This window comes from Empidonax traillii, unplaced genomic scaffold, assembly GCF_003031625.1.
Source record: "Empidonax traillii isolate 1590-97213 ecotype Southwest subspecies unplaced genomic scaffold, ASM303162v1 scaffold65:size4453928, whole genome shotgun sequence".
Classification (NCBI taxonomy): Eukaryota; Metazoa; Chordata; class Aves; order Passeriformes; family Tyrannidae; genus Empidonax; species Empidonax traillii.
Window position 1 is genome coordinate 3,237,932 of NW_020955258.1, and position 15,902 is coordinate 3,253,833.

Sequence of the window (15,902 nt, forward strand, 5' to 3'; positions counted from 1 at the left end):
TGCTCAGTTTCATTTACCAAAACAAAGGAAAGAGATGCACAGAATACTGATGTTCAGTGTTTTGTATGATGATTTTTAAGCCTTCACTACTCTCACATAGACAAAACATAATTTGCTTTGTAGACTTCCACAGACAATTAGAATCAGAGTGCAATTGCAGCAGTTCTGCTGGCACAACTAAGTCTAAGACACTAATGTAAGAGAGAGGCAGATGCTGCTTTCACTAAGGACAATTAGAGAGTTGTTTTCAGGACCATCTAATTATCCAGTTTCACAAGTCCTTCATGCACAGACATGCACGATGACAGCTTCAGACATACCAGGGACATATACACACATACAGGGATATACCAGGGACATAAACAGGGATCTGAAGTTGTGGGTTTCCTCTTGAATTTTCATACTTAAAAGAAAATAATTTTTGTTTTCTCCCAGATAACATGAGAAAAATGTTTCCCAGCTGCTTTGCTACTTCATTAATAAATGACATATTTTAAATATCGAATTTCTCTATAAAAAACCTGTTTGCCATAAAATATCAATTCTAGCTATCTCTGAAATTTCATGTATTAAATTGTGCAATTACAATGATAGTAATGTTACTGATTACAGGAGCTATAATTATTACAAAGGCTTAAAAGTTTCTTATGTTAGTGATAAAGTAGTTTGAAAAAAAAACATTCAGAGAGTGAAAATTTATTAAAATATTAAATGCTCAAAGGATTATGGGGTGCATTTCAGCTCTAGATTGCTGGACATTGCTGTCTAAAGGAATCATGTCTCAAATGCATTGCCATCAGTGGTATATGAGGAAAAAGCTAAACAATCTTATGAAGAAACAAACCAACAAAACCACTTCCTGGCAGGTTCCAAAGGGAGCCAGACAACAGGACAGAAAAAGACACAAGGACAAATCCTTAATGGGGCTGCTACATGTGGGAGAGAGGCCCACCAATAATGTGATGTGGAGGTATTCGCTTCCTGCAGGTCTCCTCTCTGTGCCTATTTGGAGCTGGCTGCCCAACAATCTTCACATGCACTGTAACAATAAAAGTATTTTTTAAATAGTATAAAAGGCACATTTGAGAGAGCATTCAGATACAGCATTTCAGGATTACTACCTCAGCTCACTCTTACACCTAATTTGCAGCACTAGAAGTCTCCAGGCAAAATGTGTTTGCATTTTCTATAGACTACATCATAGTCTGGGGAAGAACTGAAACACATTTAAGCACTACCAAGTCCTTTTAGCTCATCTTCTGTTTTTAGTGCACTCCCCACAATGTTTTAAATGCCTTCATGATTCAGCTAAAACTATAATGGAATTAAAAATAATAATAACTTTGCAAGATCTTTCCTTCCTATGTCATTCACTAAGTTCTAATATGAAGCGGTGACCCTAAAATTTTTCGCTCAAACCAGCTAAATACAGGCATTGCAAACAGGGTGACTCCCACTGAGCTGCTGGAAACACAGTCTGCTATTTATATATAGAAAATTCAAAGAATTTAAAATCTGCAAGGGTGGGAGAACATAGAGCAGACCACATCTGTCGCATGAGTACTAAGTGCTGCCACAGGCAGGACAAGAAGAATAATAGAAAGTCTTGTGAAGCAGTGACAGAGTCAGGGGGACATTCAGTGAGAGCTAATGGCCTGGTACTAGCCTAACCCAAATTTCCATCACCAGTTCTCATCCATAGAACATCAGGCTTGGACTTGCCAATGTACTAACTATGTATGTGGATAAGTAAAGCCTAGATTAGTAAAAAAAGTACAACTATTTCTATTTATATAATCTCTTTAGCTAAAATGATAATTTCTTAGCAGTATAGTTTTAATCAGAATCACTTTAGTTACTTTATCGGAGCTCATAAGAACTGATGCTGTCTATCCTGTCTTCCTCTGAAACTCACAGCTCTCCAGACTGCCAAGTAATGTACAAACATTTACTGCTGGATCCTATCCACTACCATCAGTAGAACACACACATCCAAAACATAGGAAATTAGTTGGATTAATGGAACCTAACCTGATTAGATGGTCAAAAGATCCATGTGTAGTATGGGCTATAGTTCAATAGTGCAGAAACAAAAACTCTGGTGGTACTGGTTTTAGGAAGGTATTTCAGCAGGAAGACATGCTAGAATTTGCTTCCTTACCAAGAATAGGGCAAATATAATACATTTTTCAATAAACAGAGGTGTAGGCAATGTATATAGGTTCTAGAATTAAATTATATTGTGTTATTTCCATATTAAATCTTTAATGCAAAAACTGACTACACAACTGAATTAAACAATTATATAAAATTGAGTTACTGTGATTTTTTTTTTAAACAGAAGTTAAAATACAGAACACAGAGATAATGACAGAGGAATCAACTTCCATAGTTTCAGAGTCTGAGTTATAAAACTCCTGTGTGAACACACACCATCAGTCTGAAAATGAAAAGTCATCAACTGGCTATAAAAGCTCAATATGCCAAATTCAGAACATGTTTTTAAATTCTCATTTTTGATTTTGACTCTCCTCCGATGTGCCTTATTTCTTGCCTTCTCCTCCCCCTCTGAGGACATGCTAAACTCAAAGAAGTCGTAGCAATCCTCAACATCCTGCCTACAGCATCTGCAAGGGAGGGATTGAACCAGCTGCACGTGTATTTCTGGCACACCTTGAGGATGGTATCTGGGTTTTGGTGACCTGGAGAAGGTGGCTGAGGCACAATTGTTTGCCATTTCCTATACAGGTGCTGCCTGCAGCAGCAATGGGGCTGCTCCATGAGTAGGGACAAGGAGCTAAGGGCTACAGCAACTCACGGATTTCATAGCAAGCAGAACAGCTACTCACTTATTGAGGCTATTCTGGTTTTTCATCGTGTGGCTCTCTCATTGCTACCTTTTCATTACTTAACTGTTGTCCAGGCTTTCTCCTTTTATCCTGGCAATAAAAGAAAAAAATGTTTCTGTGTATATTCACCCATTCCTCAGCAAGCATCTATGCAGAATCATCTAATATACATGCTATATCAACTTATCAAGTGCTTTTCATTTTTTTAAATTGTCTTCTATTTTTAGAACTTTTCTAACAGTTGTGTGGGTTTATTTTACATCATGAATATGAAGGATTACCATCACATCCAAGATCACATATGAAACATCAAAATAAATTTGCTTTATGTCAAATTACTGAGTTTCCTGTTTTTCCAGAAAATCAAATCATGTCTCATTTTTACATTATCATTTTAATTTAGAAGAAAGTGTTGCATTGCGCTGAAACCATCTAACCAGCAACTATTCTATTTTATGACATCACCCAAGTTTCAGAATTCTAGGTTTGTTCCCTATTGAAAAAATCCTCCAAACCAAAATTTTTTCAGTAGTTTAGGTATGGTTTTGATTTATGCTGCTAGTCATGACTTGAACTACTTGAATTTCCAAACTGGGCTCTTGTTCCTTCTCCCTAATCAGTATCTTCCTATGGCCAGTTTCACTGAAACAGATTTACCTGTGATATAGCAGAATGAAAAGGTTCTGACCTATGTTGTATTTCCAGAGTAAGCCATTTGCTCAGCAGTACACAAAATCAAAGGCAGTACAAATACTGTCCCTCAAGGCTGAGCAGAGCAGTACTTGTGAACATCCGTGACTGGACTGCATCAGCAAGGCTCTAAGTTATCACCTTAAAATAGACAGCAATCAGAGCAAACTGGTGCTGAGAAAATGCTCAGCTTGGAGCACCTTGGGCATCACTTGCCTTCTAAAAGCAGGCTGCCAAGGGCTTGCACACCACAGTTTTAGAGAAAGTAGAAGATACAGGGCAGCTTTACCTCTATGAAGGTCATGGTCAGCAAAAGTACCTGAAAGAGCTTCAAAATCTTATCAAGTCTTTTGGCAGGGCAGGGCCACTTTGAGTCCTCTCCAAACAGTGTTGCAGAAACTACCAGCAGCAGGAGCCTTTCCTGCTTCATACTCACCTCTGGACATGCAGCTGGCTCTGTGGCCATCCTCAGTCCTTTCCTTTCCAGGTCTCAGACACACAGTGCTGTGGGTGAGTGGTGGCATCTCCCAAATGGTGGAGGGGGCTGCTCCTGCCTTTTCATCTACTGACTCCATCTGCTGAGTTCTGAGACACCTCCACATTTCAGCAGAGGTGATTTTTGTAGCTTTTCACTATAACAATGGGGGCTAGAAACATGCTTACTCACCTTAAAAACTACAGCTTTTAACTGTCCACTTCAACACTCCAGTCATGTCACCATGTTTTCGGGATGGTGAATAAGTCACAGCTTTCCTGCTGCACAATGACTGCCAGCCCCTGCTGTCTGTTACCAACACTGTGTGCATTAGTCTAGAGGCACTTCAGCTGGGTTATTGATTTGCCCCCCAACACTGGTATGCCAGCCCTAGGCTCATCTCTTGGGAGCCTGGTTTTATCCCCCTCCCCTTTCAAACCCAGTTTAAAGATTTCTCAAATCAGCCCTGCCAACTCATGAGCTAGAATCCTTTCCCTCCTTACAGGTAAACCCCATCTGTCTCCAGTGGGCCTGGTACCATATAAGCCACCTCATGATCAAAGAGGCCATAATTCCACCAATGCACCAATCTTTAAGCCACAAGTTGATTAGGTAGGTTCTACTGTTATTCCTACAGCCAACTAGCAATGACAAAGATCATTATCACAGTGAGCTTTAGAAAAGCATCCAAAATATCTCTGGAATTACTGTTGGCTTTATTCACAGCAAATTTGATTGACCAATATTTATCAGCCACTAATAAAGGTCTTTTAATCTGCATAGAACTCACATCAAACTCCAGGCTAGCAGAAAAAAAAAGGACATGACTAATTTGCAAGGAAAGTAGCAGTTTGAATCATTAAACAAAAGAAAAACTCTCCCTGCTCAGAAAAACGTTGCAACTGGATTGTCACTGCTAAAGGATAAGCCACCCAAGTTAGGTGTGTGTCCAATAATAGTGATGGCCGTTCCTAAGGAACAAGCTCAATTGTCAGTAGAGGTTGATACCAGCACAGCTTAACCTCTATGACAGAAATGCACCAAAATTAATTTTTTTTTTTTTTAAACAGGACTTTATAGATATTCCTATATCTACATAAATGTCACTCAGAAAATATTAGCTGGACGTGTCTCTAGGAATGGCAAAAATCTGTTATCCAGATTATGGAAAAATAGATGCTTTTATATTCATTAGTTTTAGTACAGTTTTTTAGAAATGTAATTTTGAAATGCCTTTATGTTAAATTATGTCCAAACCTCAGAAATCTGCCAGGATGAAAATTTGGCACTATTTTTAATTTTTCTGTATATGTTAAACACTAGGCTTTGCACAGCTGAGATCAAATGCTCTTACTTGCTATGAGCTGAAGAGCCCCAGATATTCCAGGATGTTACCTATAAGTGACTTCTCTTGGCAAAGCAGCAGAAGTCAGGCTGCCGCCTCCATGGAGGATGCTGCTGCTTGACTGCCACAAGGTCCTGAAATGCTTTCCTTCATCACTCCATGAGTGCCACAGTTGCCACCTTTCTTGGAAAGGCGCTCTGAGCAGCACATGGGCACAGGATCTACCTTAGTGGTCAACTGTGCTAATTATCTGGCTGGGGGACAAGGGGAGCATCTGCTGATGCAAGTATTTGAGCAGGTTTTGGGGTTGTGCATTTGCAAAAGAAGGTTGCAGGCACTAAGGTCTGTCTGTCTGATCTCCTGTGGAATTCAGGAATGGAACTGTGTACTCATTCAAGCTGCCATGCAAAGCAGGTATCTACTGCAGCTTTACCACTTCATATACAGATTGCTACTTGTAAGTGCTGTGAGGGTTTATATTTCAATTTTTAAGCATGCAGAATAAGGTATTCAAGAGAGCTCTGGCTCTACTCACAGGGACAAACTCTGAGGAGAGGTCAAGACTAACCAAATGCTTGGAGCCATAACAGAGGCCAACGATTTTAAGAGCGTGGTTTTAAGTGCTAATATTGCTCTCAAATTTATATCTCACAATTCCTATGCATGGGGGCTCCCTTGAATATCTGAAAGATTTGGAAACTCAAGTCCTGAACTTTCCCGCTGTTCTCCATTCTGTGCACTGTTTGATCAAATTTATATTACTTATTTTGCTAAAGAGTAAAACCTGCAGAATGAAAAACACTGACACAGATTATAGGCAAAATAAATATTTTATTGGTTTAATATACACATTTTTTAAGAAATCAGCCCTTGTGTGTCTTCCTAACACAATTTAAAATTTTATAAACTTTTTCATATAATATTGTAATATTTGAAACTATTTTTGATTTAAGACCTTGACATAGTGTAAAGAGTTTTAGTGGATGGAAATGGAAAAGGAGTGAAGAGATTTCAAGCACAGCCAAAAGGGATATTACATATCCATTAAATGTCTATTTGACCATATAAAAACTGCAATGACTTCCAATTTGCTCCATTGGAACAAACGCATATTCACTAGGCTAACTGAAAATATACTCAGTGAGAGATGGAGAAGGAAAAGAGATTTTTCCATTTTCCCCATAATACAAGCAAGGTCGTTCATCCATTCCAAGTTGCAAATCCTAATTGCTTTCAGAAGATCAGTATTTTTATTGCATTTTGGTTAATATGAAGCAGAAGAGAACTTCTCTTGGTATGACTACGAGCAGTCAACACCAAAAAAAAACAACCCAGAGCTTAAATAAGGCACTTTCCTATAGACTGATGAGCAAACAGTACGGAAGTAAATAAAATTAGTTAAAAGTTGTCTTCTACACAGAGATAAGGCTTTCAATGTCAGAACTTTAAGTAGTTTTAAGTAACCTCATCATTCTACCACTCTGCTAATAGTAACCGCCTCAAGAATTAACAGCAATTTTTACAACAGCATTGTTTCCTTCCTCTGAAGTGGCACTAAGTAACAGCAGTGGAAACCACTATTGGTTATTTCAAGCTCTTAAAGTGCATCAGTTATTGCACAATAAATACCTCATAGAGGTCAGTGTTTGGGGAGGAGGGTTTGTTGTAGGGTTTTTTTCTTTTTTTTTTTTTTTTAAAGTTAGGTTGAATGCAGACGTGTTATTTATAAATTGGTTATGTCTGGAAATCTTCAAGTTTCATGATGCATCATTAGACAAAGAAATTAGCTACATAAAAATTTACAACAGGGACATACAAATAAATACAAAACCTTTCAGAGCGCCACAATTTTGTTGATACTTTAAGGAAAGTAATGAACTAGTTAAAGTGTCTAAGTCTTTACAGATGAACTCAAGGAAAGGTACACACCACAGAACCAAACGTCAAGCACAGTAGCCCATCTCAGCAGCTTTAACACCTCCTGAAGCAAAAACAACTTGACACTTTCACCAGTGTGCGCTGCCCAAAGCAGAATCCCACAGCATTTCCGACTATATCCAACCTTACAGAAAAAAAAAAGGTAAGATGAAGATCTAAATTAGATTTTTGGAAGTCTGCTTGTTATGTTTAAGTATGTATTTTTATAATGTTAATATCTAAGGCAGGCAAACTACAGAAATCCTCTTGCATGATGCATTCACATTTAAAGTCATCACAGAGCACACTGGAACTAAAAATCAAGGCCCACTGGGTAAAAGCTGGCAGTAGAATGGGCCAACAGTAAACCAGCTGATTCTCCAAAGCTAGCCAGGATTATCAATATTCTCTTTATTTAATGAACTTCAATTCTGATCACTTGTGTTTCAAGGGCAAAATGCAAACAAAGGAAGATTTAAATTAACAATGATATTTCATACGATAAAAAAAATAAAATCTGGTTCTCACAGATGCCCAAAGATTACCTGTAGTACCAGTTTCATGGCTGTGCATCTTGTTTTGCAGTTGCAGATCTGCCTTGGGGTGATACAGCTGCTAACAATCCACTTACTATTTCTCGTCTTATTTCACCAACAATAGATTCCTTGATCTGAAAGGGATTAGCCAAAGTTTTAAGGTCAGTAAGTTACATAACCAATGGATAAAACTAAATGATATTGCAGATGTGTTTGACACTATCAACATATGAAAGCATACACCACCAAAAAGCCAGCTTTCAAAAGATGCAAATGGAAAAACATTAGAAAAATGGAAAAATAACTGTAAGTAATTTTTAAGTTCTTGCCAATCATATAAATGAAAACCAAACTAGTTCTGTTTTTCCACATGGTAAATATATTTACGTTTTACACTTAGAATAACTGGTTTTATGCTAAGAAAAAATACATTTTAACTATGCAAAGTTCTGAAAATAGCATTTCAGGATATATACATCAAAAGCACTCCAAATGCACTGCTTCTTGACAAGTTGTTATTCTCTTGAAAAGGAAGGCAGGACTGATCTACCTCACAAATGGAGTATGAAAGGCCCAAGTACATGAAGACCAGCTGTTGTTTTCATGTAATTCAAAAGGATAGGAATCCTAATCACATACTTCCAGCAGGAAAGACAAATAGAGAACTTCAACAGTTGCTTACATCATCAGTTGACCACTGGGGTGTGATCTATGCAAGCAAAGGCTATTTTTCACAGGATTGTGACAAAGCATTTTTCCATTAAGTTTTATATAAAGCACACCTAGGAGTTTCTAGTAGCAGGCATCTGACTGTGGCAAAGACTAGAATAAAGGAAGAGCAGAGTGCTGACGGCTACATTAAAGGAAACAAAGGAGAAAAGGAGGCAAAACACAGTTCTACAAGAGCATATTATCCTGGAAAATAGTAGGGCATGACAAAGAAAAATACTATGGGCTTCTTGCAAGTACAAGAAATCAGTGGCACCAACTAATTTTTTTGGATGATCCTCAGGAGGGACAAATCAGATGTAATTCCAAGGACTGGGGACAACAACAACTGTGAGAGGATGCAGCGGGGTAAGAGCCAGAGCCTGGCCCAGGGTCACACACAGAAGCACTCATCAGCCCACTTAAGCAACATACTTCTCTTTCTCTTGTAAGTCTCCCCTTTTCCTGGTGCGTCAAAAGGATTAAGCAACAACGTCAGAAGGGTGGCAGCAGCATTAGCAACAGGTTATTTATCCCTTGTTCTCTTTGGCAGGCAATTCAATCCCTAAACCATTAGTGGCAAAGTTCCTCATTTCATTACTACTTTGCATCAAGCAGAAATTCAGAGACTATAACATTATTGGGAAACAGGTTTGCAGTTGGGTTGTTTGCTGATGAACAGAAAAAAGAGAAGCCAGTGTGTAACAGGACCTGTTTTACTGTCAGCTGAAAGTCCAGAGGATGTCTACACTGATACACACACACTGATGTACAAAGCTTTAGAACCACTGTCAGCGTAGTAAGGGCTTTGGGATTTAGAAATGCAGGCACAGGAAAATCTGCACAAGGCACCCCAACTCTCCAGCAGGCCACAGTTGCAAGTGAGCCCCTCAGTGTTCTCTCCATTTTTCTTCTTCAGTGTCACATGGGGTGGTCTGCGAGTATGCTACAAAACAGTCATTCTGTGCCCTTCTCTCAACAGACAGACAAAAATAAACCTCACTTTCCAAAGAAAACTGATAAAAGCTTCCCAAATTAGCAAGTAAATGGTCTAGTATGACAGATAGTCTTCTCACAAGAGACTAGAAGCAAAGCAGCTCCTGTTCTATTCTCAGCTCTTCCAACAACTTCTGGCTTGACCTTGGTGGATCATTTGAGCCCTCTGCTTCTCACCTTCCTGTCTGGATCATAACAAGGCCACCTCCACTGCTCCTTTTCACTGCCACTGCTTCCTCCCCCCTCTCCAGCCTCAGCAAGGTCATTCCGTGTGATGAGCACAGCACTGATTCCTGCAGTGACTCAGCACCACGCGTGTGTCATGACCAATGGCCAATATTTGTCTTTTCCCTTAAAAATCATTTAGGGCAAGGTGCACATTCTATTTGCTCTGCAGAGGACACAGCCCGCTGCCAAGGCTTCCTCTGTACAAAAGACAGAAAAGCAGTCAATGAATGCTCCATCAGTTATTTTTAGCAGCTGAATGAAAAATTGATCATTTGAAGGAGGAGAGAACCACTCATTTATGGTACACATCCTATGTTGCTACAACACTAATATTCAATATTGCACTGATGACATAGTACCATATTCATAGATATAGTTTTACAACAGTAAAACAGTGATCTTTCTCCCAAGTAAAGAGCTGTAATATGTTAGTGCTAAATAAAGAACTGATTGAGAGTGAAATGTGCCACTGTGTCAATTCTGGAGATTGGTGTTCTTTATCTACTAATGATAAACAGGAACAAGGCTTTTCCTCCTTCTGATCTTGAGGTACATTTCCTATAATTAAAAGTATTATTTTCTACTCTATTTTTTTCCAGTGCCACTTCTTCATGGCAGCAGCTGGTGATTTCTTATGCCCAAGATAGTAAGAGGAGGAACCCAACACTTGCACACGGGAAGTATGAACAACATATATTTTTGATCAATGTTGAGCTAACACGGATTTGAATGGAAAATGGTAAGGAAGATTCTCTATCAGACCATTTCTCTCCCATAAAGACTCATTACAGTCTCTTAAAACAGATGTTGACAGGAAAATCATACATTTCTTTATAATGTAACTTCATTAAACGTCATTTACAATGGAGAAGCATTGGCAAAATCAAAACTTCCATTGCTCTTAAGTAGAAAGTTTTTTAAACTTCCACAATTTTTAAACTGGAGAAGAGGACAATGAGAGGGCCCAGTGGCACTCCTAGTGACACGATGACCTACAAATAAAGCAGTACATACTTCATGTGATACTCCAGTGGAGGTTAGGCTGTATTTTCATCAAAACAAGAGAGTTACTATTTGGCATTTTAACATTTCATGTTGTTGAATGTTTTCCTATGGGACTTAGTCCATTAATGCTAGAAGTTAACACCAGGGGTTTTTTAATGCCAGCAAATAGTTACAGGTCAAAGCTCACATGCATTACAGCCCACCCAGGCATATCACACCCACTGCCTGACTTTTCTTTCCCCAAGGTCACGCAGCTACAGAGAATGGGAGGAACAAGCAAGTGTTTAATATTTTTGAGTGCATGCACCAGGAATGCATCCTACCAGATTTCTTTCTTTTGACAATGAAACTGGAATTCCTTTGCTAACAACAGGGCTACTTAAGCAAGGCATATTTCAATTTATGCTCTGTTTTAGCTATTATGAAATACAAAAGGTTTTCCTGACCACTGTTTAAAAGCATGTTCTGGGTCTGCAAAATCTACCTGTTCTGGGTCTGCATAAAATCTACCAGGTGCTTTGAGCCAATGCATCTCCACTCTGATTTGCAAAACTTATCCTGAGAGTCTTGAGTTGATATGAAACCCACTGCCAATGAGGTGAAACCGAGGAACAATCTGTCTGTGTGCTCAAACATTCACAAAGTGAGTCAAGCTCAGTTATTTGCTGACTACTCATCTTTGAATAGTAGCCTCTCAGTTCAGCGTGGATTCCTTCAGCATTACAATGCCCTCAGTGCCACACAACCCAAATAACAATCTCTGTGCAAAGAGTACACAACTTTGTTTGCTATCAATTAATGAAGCTAAAGAGGAACTTTCACACAGGCTAACCTCAGAGAAAATATTGACTGAAATAACTCTGTTCTTTGGCTCCAGTTCTCTTTATTGTCTCTGCTGCTTTTGCAGGACATTTGAATTACAGTTCTCCTTCCTAATTCAGTTTCTCCTTTAGCAACCCTCCACCATGACACCCTCCCCTGATACACAGCCTGTGTACACATACATATAAATGCCCCATTCTGGCTTCACTGCAGAATCAGCAGCAAAGTGCAAGGTGTAGTAAATATCTCATGTGAAAGTCCCTGAGCATTAGGCAAGGAATCACTTCAAAAAGACATGAAAAAAAGAATGGACCAGAAAGAGAGAGAATTTGGGATGTCTGGGATTATTTTATGGCATGTCCAAAACAAGGCCTTTCTCAAGACTCTTTCCAACCCTAGCTTCTTTAGAAAAGGTGGCAGCAGGAAGATAATGAAGATCAAGACATCTCAGTGTTTGTCACTGTCTCATTCTTCCCTTTGCTTTCAAAGTAGAGGTGTAAAGTTGTAGCATCACATCAGATCACTGATGGCCAGGGGTTCAGCTCCTAATACTAAGTACAGGTCTGGTGGTACCTCACTGTAAGCTGACTGCAGTACCCTTCCTTCCACAGGATAATGCCACTTTCCATAACTCATCCTACTGACTCTAATGGGGCTACTGATGGGATGAAGCACTCATTACTCAGCATCATGAGGCTACTCACTGAAAGTTGGTCTCCATTTCACCTCACTGCCAGTCTTCACCCTCTTAACCCCAGATGGTTAATGCCTGTGGCTATGCATTATTCTTTGCACTCCCAGCTCTGGTTATTTATGGAGTTACTCAAAGGTAAACAAAGTAAATAACTTTGCATGCTCTGAGCTATCCAGAACACTCCTTAATAATGCTTTACTGCTTCACAATCTTACTGTAAAGTGCCTACACATACCAAAGCCCACAGTGAGTCACCCAAGAAAACATCTTTACTTTGCATGACAGATCCAGCAGTCTTGTCATCAGATGATGAATAAAAGGCTACCTTATGGTCTAGTAAGAAAGTCTGCCTCTTTCTGCACTAAGAAAAGGGGTGAAGATGTGGAAAAAGATTCCTCTGTGACTACAGCTCCTGCTTTATCATGAGATGAGCGGCCTGTGTCTCATCTGTTTTTAAGACAAAACTAAGGCAAACCCGGTTCCAATTACTCACAGCCTCAACACAGGCAGATCTGGAAGGTACCACAGTGTTACAGCCTGGCCTGTTCTACATTTCTAGGCATGACACCTTGCCTGTATTTTAGTTGATTTATGGTAGAGCCATGCAAAAGCTTCAATGCACAAACTAAAGGCTAAGGGTCCAATGACCCTCAGCTAAAGGCTAAGTGGTCCCCCTCCAGTAAAGGAATAAAAACCACAGGTTCTCCACTCCCATTTCTGTATTCACAGCAGAGATTTCACTCCACTTTTTCACAGGCACTTCTTTTCAGAACAAGTAGTTTCTTTGACTTCCTTTTCCCATTTATATTACTTGCCAGAAAGCAGATCATGCCACTAACAAACAAAACACACAGTTTTAGTCCTGTTTTTTAATCTGACCTACAGGAAAAATAACCAAGCACTCTCCACTTTCATTGACTGCCAATAAAACTAGTCCAGTAGTATTGGTCCAACATCAGTCTTAAAGTCTGAAATAACTTCTCATCTGCCTTCAGCTTGCTTTACTTACATTCTACAGTCCTTAGAGGTTGAGTAGAGGGACTGGGAAACTATGTTTACCATTACTACAGTGTTGTTTCAGAAACATTATTTCACCACTCAAATGAACTCCAATTTGGCATTGTGGCAAGCAAACATGACAGAATTTTTTTCTTGGGAATCTGAAATACTTCTGCTTGCTTACTTAACCAAGTAGTAGAGAGGACAAGTTTTTTGCCACCCAGACTTATAGTAGCAACTAGCTATTAATTTATGTACTAACTGCTATTACTGAAAAACATCTGCTGCTTTGCACATGAATACACCTGTGGCTCAAACACCTAGTGACATATTCTGAGCCTTCAGACACAGCACAGTAACAACAGAGAGCCATGGCTTGAAAGGGAAGAGAATATGGCAGTGGACAGGAGTTACAGCCAGCCTGTCTTTAGGTTTCAGCAAACACTGCTCAAACATCCCATATCTCAGCCCCTCCTTCCTCACCTCCCGTATGACTTGTTGCAGCTCCTCCTGCTCCACAGTTTTGTGGATTTCATCAACTGAAGGCATGAGAGGGACTTTTTCAACTTGCTGCTCCACCTCTGGCTTGGGGTCTGCAAGCTCCTCAGGGCTTTCCACCTGCTGTCCAGTGCCTGCTCTCACTGGGGGAGTTGGTGTTAAGGCAACAGAGGCTCGGTACAACTTCTTGCTTTGACTCTTAGACTTTCCTGTTAGTTCAGAGGATCCAACACCAGCTTTTCTACCTGCATGGCCAGAGCACACCGAAGAGGAATCCGAGTTTCCATGGGAGAATACGGACTCTGTACCCTCTGCTGGGAGAGTTTCCAGTCCAAGATCTCCTAGTCCTAAACCCAGTTCAGACTTCAGAAATGACTGCTCTCGAATCAGTTCAGAGACCTAGGGATTGAGAAAAGAAACAGTCCTGAATAAGCATTAAAAAAACCACACATACAGACACAACTATGTTTCCTTGCTATTTATTTAATCACTTACTCATTCCCTCCATGTAACAAATACAGCTATAAAATAAATATATGCTTTGCCTTTATGACTGCAACAAAGAGGATAATAAAAAGGAATGTGCTTTTTTGAAAGCCAACATAAATAAAAGTTGTGGCAGTTCCCCAAGCCACTGACTTTTGCAATACTGATACATCTTGCCAGAGCCATTGACAGAGACACACGTAAGGGCTTGACTTTTGTTTGTTTGTTCTTTTCTTTCTGCAATTTTTGAACTACTTGTTTTCAGTAGCATAAAATGCACAGAAATATAAAAGATAATTTTCCCTAGAAAATTCACCCTGTAGCCATAGTATCACCTAAATGCAAATATCTCACTTCTACATATTCCTCTTAAAAGCAAACAAGACTTTACAGCTGCTTACACCCAGAGTTGAATTTGCTTCAGGAAAATTGCAGTTGTTCTCAAAAAAGCTGTTTAAGGGAGTAAAGTTACATGTCTCAAATTACATGTCTAATCTCCTGCAACCTTTTTTAAAGTAAATCCTTTGTGGTTGTTTTTCTCAGTAAAACATACGGTACACAACAATTACTTACTGGTTCAATGACATTCAATGGAGATGGACATGACAGATTATCAGCACTTCTGCTTCCATACATACCCTGAAAAATTAAGTCAGGTTAATGCACTGAGGATTTGTTTAGAGTTGTCAGAAGCTAATATACATAAACATGCTGCATCTCAGACAACTTTCTGTAAAACCAGAAACTTGGAAACAGGAAGCAAAGCTGGTTGGAGAAAGTTTATTTCAGTAATTTTTAAAGCTGGCCCTCTTCTATAAAAGGATTTACAAATAAAAAGATATTTATATGGTTCAAAGAATGCAAGTTTGGCTTGAGATCACAGTAACACCATATTTTCCTGTTCTTGGGTTTCAATTTTTTTCCCATGACAAAATACTGAAGAGGAAGATGTGGCCTGTGCTGTTTCTACAGAAGATGATTGGCTAAGAAAGAGGAATGAAACCCAGGAAAAGCATATGATACTTTTTGTCTCTGCTTCTTTCATTTGGCTGATGACAGAGTTGCAAAAAAAAAAAGAGAAACAGTCTTCTGCTGAGTGAAAAATAGGAGAAAGTCCATTTCCACGCCACCAATACACATACACAAGTGCCTCTTTTATTCCCCCTTCTTCTGCTTCTGGGGAGTGTTTGTGGGAGTAGAGCTTCTCCCACTGCTTTACAGAGAGCCATATGTTCATCTGAAAGAGCTACAAAAGGTAATAGAGGGGAAAACTGAAGATGACAACGGGATTTTCCTGGGGGGGTTTTGTGCCATGGATTGACAGAGTAGAGAAAGAAAACTGCATTTACTGGGAGAGAAATGTTGTGAATGTCTCATCTCTCTGCTCTCATTTCACAAGAAAATCAGTGTAGAGAAATTCCAGAAAGACTATCATCATCCCCCAATTATTGTAGACATGAGCACTACCTACCAAAACTGAGAATTAAGGGTCATGACATGGAAAAAGAAGAATGCACTGATGGGAGAGGTCTGCCTCTCAGACCTAAAACCCCAGAAAGTATGTGTTGATACTTATTATCACCAAGAAAGTCACACACCTTTTTCCCAAGACAAAATGCTGACTGGAAATATGAAAATATGACCCCTGATAATA

At 39.3% G+C, this 15,902-nt stretch overlaps 1 protein-coding gene across 1 annotated transcript in view; it reads right to left on the reverse strand.

The window, feature by feature from the left end:
- Positions 1 to 6,170: 6,170 nt before the first annotated feature.
- The window catches only part of ITPRID2 (ITPR interacting domain containing 2), a 41,712-nt gene continuing 31,980 nt past the window's right edge, over positions 6,171 to 15,902 (reverse strand). Inside the window, exons 15-18 of the mRNA XM_027880239.1 lie at positions 14,822 to 14,887; positions 13,748 to 14,161; positions 7,822 to 7,946; positions 6,171 to 7,421 (exon numbers count right to left, since the gene is read on the reverse strand). Coding sequence (XP_027736040.1) covers positions 7,836 to 7,946; positions 13,748 to 14,161; positions 14,822 to 14,887 — 591 coding nt within the window. The 3' untranslated portion in view covers positions 6,171 to 7,421; positions 7,822 to 7,835. The remainder of the gene's footprint in view (positions 7,422 to 7,821; positions 7,947 to 13,747; positions 14,162 to 14,821; positions 14,888 to 15,902) is intronic.